We start from the raw sequence: 12,143 nt of genomic DNA, 5'->3' as shown, positions 1-12,143 counted from the left end.
TTCTAGCTGCTAACCTGGTAGAGAAGTGAACAGTGCACTGGTTAACTCACTAGTGGTTTGCAGTGTCTCTAAGGAACTCTGTAGAGGGCAGATGGGAATAGTCAAGTCAATGAGGGCTTCTAGGTCCCCCCAGTTCCTACCTACTCACTGTAATGTGACTAAAAGCAATTCTAACTGTATCTATTTTATTGGTTTACAATTCCATATAAGATTTTACTTGAACAAACCTCAAGTAAAGGAAAGAAAAAGAAGTTTACAGTCTTTGGCACAGAGATTTGTATAGTGAACATAAAATATCAAGCAAAACTTTAAAATTTCTCCCAAGAACCTCTTTACTAAATCTTCTAATGGTTTCCCCAAATAAGAACTCATATACACTCAAGTGAAACAGTATCTGTTATTTAACCAATATGAACTCATGGAAATTCCACAAAGCCATCGGAAATGGAATTCCAAGCAACTCATGGAATTGAGCTACTCATATAACGTGAGTAACACCAGACACTGCTGGAAGTCAAGAAAGTTCCATTACACTCATATGACAATGAACCAGGGTGAGGCTTTTCCTATCAGTCTTCAGTATTTGAGTCAGAGAACATGACTAAATTATCTAATGAAGAAATGGAAGAGCTACACTGAATCATAATATAAAATTATGTTTCATTAGATTTTGCTTCCAAAATACTTACCTCAATGGAACTGGCTATATTCAAGCATTCCTCCATTCCGGGAATATCCAACTGAATAATTCGAAAATCTTTACATTTTATGATGATGGTACCCAGTGATCCCACAAATCTGTAAGAAATTGCAAATCATGTTTAGGAACACATATATTACTAACTTTAAATATATTATTATTTCTTTGAAAAGAGAATATAGTTATAGTTACCATCTATATTAACTTTCTTCTCCTCAGTCTAATTAAGGAAGAAGCAAGGCTGCATCATTAAAATGTGAGCCATACATTACTTACAATATATGTCTTTTTTTAATTTCAAATATATAAAGTAATTCACATTAAGCTAACTGTTCTGATGGAGATTATTTGGGGCCTTATTTCAAAGAATGGGAAAAAGATCTGTAACTAATGTGTTAAGTGTTTGTAGAGAGATATTTCTGGAGCATAGGAAAATAGTTCACTTCAGATTTCCCTTACTTCCAAGTGATACATATTATGTATCAATTTATAAAAAGCAAAAGGGCCGGGTGCCGTGGCTCACATCTGTAATCCCAGCACTTCAGGAAGCCAAGGCGGGTGGATCACGAGGTCAGGAGATCAAGACCATCCTGGCTAACACAGTGAAATTCTGTCTCTGCTAAAAAGACAAAAAATTAGCTGGGTGTGGTGGCATGCAGCTACTCAGGAGGCTGAGGCAAGAGAATCGCTTGAACCCGGGAGGCAGAGGTTGCAGTGAGCCGAGTATGAGCCACTGCACTCCAGCCTGGGTGACAGAGTAGAGGCTCTGTCTAAAAAAAAAAAAAAAAAAAAATAGTGAAACTATTTGACAAAATCTAACATCCATTTCTGATTTAAAAACATGAAAAACCAAAAATTTCTCAGCAAATTTGAAACAGAAGGGAACTTCCTCAACCTGATAAGGGCATTTACAAAAAACCCCACAAAAAAAACCCCCTAAATCTAATAGCACACTTAACGGTGAAGGATTGAATTATTTCTCTCTAAAATCATGAATAACACAAAGATGTTCACTGTCACCACTTCTAGTCAACATTGCACTCAAGGTTATAACTAGTGCAGTAAGGTAAAAAGAATAAAAAAGGATTAAAAAAGAAGAAGTAAAACTACCTTTATTTGCAGATGACGATTGTGTAAATGTACCCAGAATTTTCTTTTTATTGTCAATTACTCCCCATATTCATCCAGTGATACAACATAATTCCAAACAAAATCACAGCAGACTTTTATGTAGAAACTGAAAAGGTGATTCTAAAATTCATATGGAAATGCAAATGTCTTCAAATAGCCAAAACAACTTTGAATAAGAACACAGTGGTATGGCTAACACTACACAATTTCAAGGCTTACTATAAAGCTACAGTAATTAAGACAGTGTGAAAATGACATGATGATAAACAGATCAACTGAACAGAAAAAAAGAGTCCAGAAATAGATCCACTTACACATGAACAAAGATACGAAGACAATTCAATTGAAGACAGGTCAGTCTTTTCAACAAATGGTGCTGGCACAACTGGATAGCTTTTTTTTTTTAAGAATTTGAATCTATAATCATGAACCATATACAAAAACTAACTCAAAATGGGACCTTTTACCTAAATGTAAAACCTAAAGCTATAAAACTGCTAGAAGAAAACATGAGACAAAATATTTGTGACCTTAGGTGAGGCAATGCTTTCTTAGATAAGACACTAAAATCCCAATCTATAAAAGAACAAACTGACAAATTGGACATGTTCAAAATGTAAAACGTCTGCTCTTTGAAACACAGGGTTAAAGAGCATGAAAAGGTAAGCTACGGGGCATTCCTGTAGGCTGTTGAGGACTTCATCAACAGGCTACACTAAATTTATTGTTAAAATGTTTCTTTCTTCAACAATAAATTAACCTTACCTTACTGTAATTTTTTTACTTTATAAACTTTTTAATCTCTAACGTTTTGCCTCTTTTGTAATAACACTAAGCTGAAAATACAAACACACCATACAGCTGTACAAAAATATTTTCCTTCTTTATATCCTCATTCTATAAGCTTTTTCTGATTAAAAATTTTTTTTTTGGTAAACTTTCTTGTTAAAACCTAAGACACAAACACACACATTAGCCTAGGCCTATACAGGGTTGGGATCATCAATGTCACTGTCTTCCATCTCCACATCTTGCCCCACTGGAAGGTCTTCAGGGGAAATATTAATAACATACATGAACCTGTCATTTCCTGTGATGATAATGCCTTCTTCTGGATAATTCTTGAAGGACTTGCCTGAGGCTGTTTTACAGCTAACATTCTTTTTAGAAGTAAAAGCAGTATACTCTAAAATAACAATAACAAGTATACTATAGTAAATACATAAACCAGTAACAAAGTCGTTTATGATCGTTTATAAATATTATGTGATATATGCAATTGTATGTGCTATATTGTTGTGTAACTGGCAGCCCAGGTTTGTTGTTTATACTGGCATCACCACAAACACAACGTCACTGGGCAAGAGAAACTTTTCAGGTCCATTATAATCTTATGGGACTACCATCATATATATAATAAATCACATGACTGTGTATGAATATACAAACATACACTCTCAAAACTCAGTAAGAAAGCAAATAATCCATTACAAATGGGAAAAATGTATGGACGGTCACTTAGCAAAAAAAAGACATATGGATGGCAAATAAGCATATGAAAAGATGCCCTACACCACTAGTTATAAGGGAAATGCAAATTTAAGCCACAATAAGATACCATTTAACATCTATTGGAATTGCCAAAATTTAAAAGACAGACCATAGCAAATGCTGACAAGAATGTGGAGGAACTAGAACTCTCACACACTGCTCATAGGAATGTAGAACTGTAGGTACAAGCACTTTGGAAAACAGTTGGGGCAGCTTCTTAAAAAGTAAAATACATACCTACATCTGATCCAGCCATTCCACTGGCAAGTAAATGGCTTGCCACCCAAGAGAAAAGAAACCACATGTTCATTCAAAGACTTGCATAAGAATATTAATAACAACTTTATTTAATAGCCTCAAATTGGAAACCCACATTTCCATCACCAGGTGAATAAATTAACTAAGGAATACTGCACAATGGACACTTAGTACTCAGCAATAAAAAGAATGAACTATTGATGTATACAACATGGACAAATCTCAAAAGAGAGTACTGCGTGATTTATGATGTACTGACATAAATTTCTAGATAATGCAAACTCATCTGTGACTACTTGGAAAAGAAAAGAAGGAAGGGATTACGAAAGGGCAACAGAAAACTTATGGGGGTGATAAATTCATTATCTTGAACTTCTGGTGACAGTCTCAGGGTGTGTACATATATCAACACACATCAAAGTTTACACTTCAAATATATACAGTGTGTAATACGTCGACTGTACCTCAATAAAACTGTTTTAAAAATCACTGTCATTCTGCTTCAGCTGGAAGTGAAAGACACACAGCAACCAAACTGTCAGTAAAAAAACAAAAAAAAATGTACAAGACATACGGTTATTCTCTTGTAAATTTCCATATCATCTATGCTTGTCATACTAACTCATTTTGTAAGGTGAATTTTGTTTTGTTAGTCTGGCAGGTTTTATTTAGCTGCTATAAAGTATAATGAATGACTAGAGGAGTTAAAAATAATTGTTACTTTAGTCAGAATAAATATGCAATAAACTATTAAGGTATTCTCCATTCATTTATTCAATGTTTCTAGTCAGTTACTTATAGAACAGTGGGCCAAGAAAAATATGTTTTAAAAACATAAGAGCTCCACAAAATTCCTATGATTCACATCAATTGTCAGATTCAGTTCTATTTTATCATTTCGTCCTTATTGTCCCATCCATGCCGTGTATACATCCCTATCATAGCATTTAAAATACTTTGTTAAACTTTCTAGTTTATATGTTTACTTCTTATAATGGTACTTAGTTTTTTCAGGTAGAAGCCATGTTTGATTAATTTCTATATCCTCAGCTCCTAGTACAGCACCTAGCATTTACACCATCTTAAAGTTCCACTAAGGGACTTAAAGGAAGATCTGAATAAACAATGTAACATTGTTCATGGATGTCAAGATGTCAGTTTGACTCCAATTAATCTATAAATCTAAAACAATTCATTTTTTTAAATCCTATGAAAATTGTATAAAGTCTGTGGTCTAGTTAATAGTACTGCACCAGTGTCAATGTCGTAATTTTGTCCTCATTTTGATTACACTACAGTTATAAAACAGGTCAACATTAGGGGAAGGTGAGTGGACGATTCTAAAACCTCTATGTGCAATTTTTGCAACTGCCTGTGAGTCTTCAATTATTATTAAAGACTTTTTAAAATCCCATGAATATAGCAAGTTTTCCAAAATTGCATGGAAACATAAAGGTCGAAACATAGTTGTCAACTTTAAAAAAAAAAAAAAACGAAAGCGGGGCAACTAGCACTATCCGATTTTTGGACACACCATAAAGCCACAGAAGGAAAGAGAATATGATGATGACAAAAGAGCAGATTAATGAACCAACGGATTATGACAGAGAGCTCAGAAATAGACCCGTATATATAGGATAACTTGACATAAACCAGCCAAGGTTGGGTTGTCACGTGATGGGATTAAGAAAACTGGCTTGCTCTATGGAGAAAAATAGGTTCTTATCACACTTGAAACAAAGATAGAATCCAAATTAAAGACCTAAAAATGAACAGTAAAACTATGAAGCTATTATGGAAGAAAATGTAGGAGAACATCCTGGTGATTTAGGGACAGGGAAGGAGTTCTTAAGACAAGCCACACACCATAAAGCAAAACATTGCCAAGTTCTGCATTAAAAGTAAAGATTTCTGTTCAACAAAGGGCACCACAGAAAAAAACAACAGATGGGTGACACACTAGAAAACATTCATAATGCCTAAATGGAGAATGAATACCCACAGAGTATACAAGGTACCCATGCAAATCAACATGAGAAGGACAATAAACCCAAATGTTTAAAAGTAGACCACAGAAATTAGGCAATTCACAAAAAGGAAAAAAAAATTTTAAGTATATTGCTCACAAGCTTATACAAAGATAATTAAACTCACTAATAATTAATGAAATTCAAATTAAAACAAAGCAATAACTATCTCACAATCTTCAGACTGGAAAAATTAGAAAAACAATACCATATGTTGGTAAGAAAGTGGAGACGAGGTACCCTCTCCTGCACCATCATGGGAAGGCAATGTGCAATTGTCATCCTGGAAAGCAGTTAGTTTGTGAAATGAGATACGCACCTACTTTATGGCTCCATCCAATCCTAGGGGCAGTCTCAGAGCAATTATGGCACAAGACTATATAAAGGGACATGAACGAGTATGTTTACCAGAGTTGTTTGTGATAGCAGGGAGTTGGAAGTTACCTGAAAGGTCCATTAAGGAAGCTCTTTTAGATACTTTGGAATCCTATGCTGTCAGAAGCAGTGAAATGGTTGTACACACAGCAATATGAAGAGATCTTGAAACAGTATTGTGTCACCATATTAAGAAGCAGAACAAGATCTACAACATAATCCCAGTTAGGCAAATTAAACTCACACATGCATGTGTGCGCACACCCATACAGAATAGTGCTACCTATTTTATAGCAACAACTAACGTGGTTGCCTACAGGGATTGTGGATGAGGCAGGAAATGGGAGTGAAGATTAGGGACGAAGAAAATCAACAACAGAGGAAACCTTTTAAGGAATCCATCACGAAAATGATGAATCATCAACTGAGTACTAGTAACTCAATTTTCTGAGGTCTATTAAAAAAAAAAACCAGGTATAACTGTAAAACTTGTATACAACCTTGCATGTTGAAAGGATCAAATAAAATGATGTAAGCGATATATACGAAAGTATTCCACAGACTTGTAAAGCATTATTTAAACTTAAGTTTCTACGAGGTTAAGTAGTTTGCCCAAAGGCACTTGTCTAGTAAGAGGCAGAACTGAAGGAGTTACCCTTAATGACTTTCTCACCTCATTTACAATTCACCAGCAAGGCAAGGCAGCTCCACTTTCAAAAACACATCCCAAATCAGATTCCTTGTGACTACACTACTGTTTTGTGTTTGTTTGTTTGTTTGTTTGTTTTGAGACAGAGTCTCACTCTGTCACCCCAGGGTGGAGTTCAGTGGTGCAATCTCAGTTTACTGCAACCTCAGCCTCCCAGGGTGAAGTGACTCTCCTGCCTCAGCCTCCTGAGTAGCTGGGATCAGAGACATGCACCACCAAACCCAGCTATTTTTTGTATTTTCAGTAGAGATGAGGTTTCACCATACTGGCCAGGCTGTGTCGAACTCCTGACCTCAGGTGATCTGCCCGCCTCGGCCTCCCAAAGTGCTGGGATTACAGGCGTGAGCCACCGTGCCCGGCCTACCATCATCTTTTATGTGAACTACTCTACTCTCCAAGCTGGGCCTGCTGCTTCCAGTCTTGCCCCTGTACAGTTTATGTTCTGCCAGCAGCCAGAATTGTCTTCTGAAACATCTATCAGCTGCTGCTTCCTAGCTTTCACCTCTCCAAGGGCTCCCGTGAAAACCATTACAGTGGCCTGCAGGCCCTCCACGGTCTGACCACTGCTTATCCCTCCAGCCAGTCTCCCTCCCAAAGTGCTGGGATTACAGGCGTGAGCCACCGTGCCCGGCCTACCATCATCTTTTATGTGAACTACTCTACTCTCCAAGCTGGGCCTGCTGCTTCCAGTCTTGCCCCCGTACAGTTTATTTTCTGCCAGCAGCCAGAATTGTCTTCTGAAACATCTATCAGCTGCTGCTTCCTAGCTTTCACCTCTCCAAGGGCTCCCATGAAAACCATTACAGTGGCCTGCAGGCCCTCCACGGTCTGACCACTGCTTATCCCTCCAGCCAGTCTCTACCATCAACTTCCTGTACCCTCTGTTCCCTGCCCTGCAGCCACACTGGCCTCTTCGCTCTTCTCTGCACATGCCAAGCATGTTCCCCATCTCAAGTCTTTGTATTCGCTGTTCCCTCTGGCTGGAATGCTCTTCCCCCAGATACTCACATTTCTAGCTTCCTCATTTCATTCCGGTCTCTAGTCAGATGTCACCTGCCTTCTCTGAAATCCTTTCTAAGGAAACTGCCTCCCAGTGCTCTTTATCCTCTCATCTTCCGTTATTTTCCTTCCTGGCACTTATTACCTGACATCATTATATATATATTTTATATATATATATAAAATATAATATATGATATATAATATATATTATATAATATATGAAAGTATATATTATATAATATATGATAATATATAATATATGATATATGATATATATTATATAATATATGATATATATTATATAATATACGATATATATTATATATAGTATATATAAATAATATATATTATATATAATATATATCATATATTATATATACTATAATATATATAATAATTATTATTATATAATTATTATTATATATAATATATAATTATTATTATTAATATATAATATATAATAATAATTATATGTATCATTAGGTGAATAATTATTTATTCACCTAATAGGTGAATAATTAGGCGAATATTTAGGTGAACAATTATTTAATATAATTAGGTGAATAATTATATATATTATTATTAGGTGAATAATTATATATATTATATAGGTGAAATATAATATATATTATATAGGTGAAATATAATATATATTATATAATACGTATTATATAATATATATTATATATAATACATTATATAATACGTATTATATAATATATATTATATATAATACATTATATAATACATATTATATATAATATATATTATATATAATACATTATATAATACATATTATATATAATATATATTATATATAATACATTATATAATACATATTATATATTATATATTATATATAATACATATTATATATAATAAACATAATAAATATAAATATATCTAATAAATATATATATTTATTTCTGGACTTGCTTGATTGTCCATCTCCCTGGCCAGTACCTAAGCATCTTGTCTTAGTCACCACTGCAGCCGCACAGCTCAGACAATGCACGTGGAAAACAGGTGGATGTAAAGATTTCTTGAAAGCAGCAATTTAACAAACTCTGATCTGACGCCTCCCCTATGCTCTTTCCACTACACCACGCTGCTTCCCAGGAAAAGGATAAATGTGTGTACAGTTCGTCATTCTCTCCTAACAGATTCAAAGGTCCATGGCTCATCTGCTTCTTCTTCATGTACTACAAAGCCCAGCACCTTGTAAATGCAAGGTAAAAAGGAGGAAACAAATGAGCGCAAAGTAACCACCATAAAAGGTAAGTAAGAAAGGAAAGGTAGTTGATGGTCATGGAGAAACTACTCATTTGTATTCAACGGCATCTGACCATTCAGCGGTCAATCCTTCTTTTGTTTCCTACGCGTCTATATGCCCAAGCCACAGTTAGACGTTTCGAAGGAGATAAAAATGAATTCCAGTTGTGGAATTAACAGAACAATCTGTGAAGGAGGTAGCGGTCGAAATGGTTAAACTGAATACTCATAGACAGGTAACAGGCTCATTGCCTGTGAACTCCTGAAAGACAAGAACTGTAACATTTTATTTATCTTGGTGTCTTAAATGCCTCACAAAATGTCCAGAATATAAAGGCATTTGGCAAATGTTAAACAAACTTGGGAGAGGCAAGGCATTCCAGCAGAAGGAAGAAGTCAATAAAATACACAGATGACAGAATACAGGACATATACCAGCACCAGTTAATAGTGAGGACTGGCTGGTAAAAAGCGTTCATGAAAGCAAGTGCAAGAAGGGCTCGTTAAAAGAAATGGCAAGAAATAAAGTGAGAAAGTAGGCTAGGGCCGAGACACAGAATGCCATGAATGACTGAGGGGTTTAGATTTTCAATGAGAGACCACTGAAGACTTTTTTTTTTTTTTTTTTTTTGAGTTGGAGTTTTGCTCTTGTTACAAAGGAAGGAGTGCAGTGGCCCGATCTCGGCTCACTGCAACCTCTGCCTCCAAGGTTCAAGCGATTCTTCCGCCTCAGCCTCCTGAGTAGCTGGGATTACAGGCACCTGCCACTATGCCCGGTTAATTTTTTGTATTTTTAGTAGAGATGAGGTTTCATCATGTTGGTCGGGCTGGTCTCAAACTCCTAACCTCAGGTGATCGGCTCACCTTGGCCTCCGAAAGTGCTGGGATTACAGGCGTGAGCCACCGTGCCGGGCCCACTGAAGACTTTATACAGCAAAAGGTGGCTTGAGGAGACTAATAAGAGCCCCCTGCTCATATCAATCAATCAATCTCCCATGGCTTCACCCAAACTGCCTGCAATTCTACCATTAGAAATTATTATTTTAGGCCAGGCGCAGTGGCTCACGCCTGTAATCCCAGAACTGTGGGAGGCCTAGGCGGGAGGATTGCGAGGTCAGGAGTTCAAGACCAGCCTGGTCAATATGTTGAAACCCCATCTCTACTAAAAAATACAAAAATTAGCCGGGTACCTGGTGGCGCGTACCTGTAATCCCAGCTACTCGGGAGGCTGAGACAGAAGAATCGCTAGAACCTGGGAGGTGGAGGTTGCAGTGAGCCGAGATTGGCCACTGCACTCCAGCCTGGGCAATACAGTGAGATTTCGTCTCAAAAAAAAAAAGAAAGAAAGAAAGAAAGAGATTATTATTTTAAGGCATATCCTCTGTAGGAATCTTCCTAATATCCAAATTATCCTGTGAGGCAATAGAAAATGTTGTCGTCATTCATTTATACTTCTGTGTAAAACGGATAATCAGTTTGCCCTCTCCTGGCTAGCGAGTAGCCACTAAGGAGATGGGAATTTTGAATGCAGATGAAAGTATAACTTTTTGACTTCGAGGCACTGCCTTGGAAAGATAAAGTCTGGAGTACAAAAAGAAAAAAGAGGTTAACTGGTCCATGCCTTTCCTTGAGAGCCAACCGTGTTCTTTCAGCAAGCAGAACTGAGTAAAAATGAAGAGAAGACATCAGAATCTCCCTTAGTGAGAATTAAATTTTGATGACCCAGAAGGTAAGAAATAAGAAATATGATACACTGAACATTTTTCAGAAATTAAAAAAATGGTTCCGTAGTATGTAGACACTCATAACTTTATAATCTGTTTAGTTTTCCTCAAAAATGGTAAAGACTTTACCTAAATCACATCCAATCACAACTTCATGAACTGTGATTGACAATACCGATTCAAGGAATACGATGGGGCAAGAAGAAGAAGAAATTTATAAAGACAATGCCGAAAATCCACCCAAATGGTGTTACGAACCAGAAATGATCATCAGGATGGTACCAGCCACACGATAACCCTGAGAACTCCATCCAGGTTTAATGGAAACGCGGTCCTCCATCTGGACGGGTTTCAGCTTGGTAAATCCTGATTCTAGGCCACAGAGGGCTCATCTTGCCGGCTAGCTGGGCGGCAGGCTGCGCGGAAAACGCCAGGAAGTATTTCCCGGGGCGCCCACAAGGGACCCCCGGCTCCCTGCGGAGCTGGGGTGGGGCGGGCACTCACCGCTTGTCGATGGCGTCGATGTTTGAATGGAGGAGCCACAGCTCCTCCGTGTTGTCCTGCCGGGAGGACAGGATCAAGTGGTGGCCCGTCAGGCACAGGGTGCCCTCGACAGCCGGGTAGAAAGGCCGGTGCAGCACCACATTGTCCACCCGCGGGGTCTTAATCAGCTCCGCAAACTCCATGCTCCCCGCGCGGCCGAAGCCAGGGAACCGAGCCCGGTAGGTGCGAGGCGGTTACCCCGCCGCAGGGAGAGTAGCGGAAACACCCGGCGCGGGGCTGGCCTGTGGGGCGGGGCGGGCCGGGCGGTGAGGCTGGGCCCGCCCCAATCTGGGTGGGCGCGGCGAGGCCTACAGCCGCCGGCACCGGCCGCGGGGAGACAGGGGCTGGGGCTGGGCGAGGCCCAGGCGCCTCTCCCGCACCGCCCGGTTCCCCAGGCTTAGGACTCGGCCACAGAGAACCCCTCTCCACAGGCCCAAGGACCGCCGCTGCCGTTGGGCTACGGGTCCCGCGTTGGCAAGCGGAGGGCAGTAGGAGAAACCGCTTCAGGATCCGCTTCCACGCCCTGGCCGCTAGGGACTCCTGGCGGAAGTGGCTACTCGCTGCTGGAGCCCACAACAACTCCGGGCGGAAGCAGCAGGTCTCGAAACTCGGAAGACGCGGAAGTCGCCGCCGGAAGTTGGTCCTCGCTAGGTCCTCTGGAAATGCCTCCGGAAACACAGCCAGACCAGAAGATTTGTGTTCCTACGAGAAAAAAAGCTTGTCTTTGCCTTCACGCCCTCCCGCTGCCCTTCTTAACCACCTACAAATATTCCTTATCAGAAGAGGTCCGGGAAGAGGGAGGAGGTCCCTGTCTTGCCTTCCTCCGCTTGAGTAGTATCCCCTCCAGAAGC

At 38.9% G+C, this 12,143-nt stretch overlaps 1 protein-coding gene across 4 annotated transcripts in view; it reads right to left on the bottom strand.

Moving 5' to 3' along the window:
• Positions 1–11,875, bottom strand: part of MTMR9 (myotubularin related protein 9) — a 59,421-nt gene extending 47,546 nt beyond the window's left edge. The window contains exons 1-2 of one of the 4 annotated variants that reach the window (XR_010159158.1): positions 11,254–11,851; positions 690–798 (exon numbers count right to left, since the gene is read on the bottom strand). Coding sequence is in view for 3 of the 4 variants with exons in the window: in XM_001138621.8 (XP_001138621.1) it covers positions 690–798; positions 11,254–11,435 (291 nt within the window). In the remaining variant the exon portion in view is untranslated. Of the gene's footprint in view, positions 1–689; positions 799–11,007 lie in introns of all 4 variants that reach the window. The other 3 variants (XM_001138621.8, XM_016959090.4, XM_003954192.6) reach the window with 3 other exon arrangements.
• Between the last annotated feature and the right edge of the window lie 268 nt (positions 11,876–12,143).

Source organism: Pan troglodytes, chromosome 7 (genome assembly GCF_028858775.2).
Source record: "Pan troglodytes isolate AG18354 chromosome 7, NHGRI_mPanTro3-v2.0_pri, whole genome shotgun sequence".
Taxonomy (NCBI): domain Eukaryota; kingdom Metazoa; phylum Chordata; class Mammalia; order Primates; family Hominidae; genus Pan; species Pan troglodytes.
Note: the sequence above shows the minus strand (reverse complement) of the source record. Positions and strands in the feature narration are given on the sequence as shown.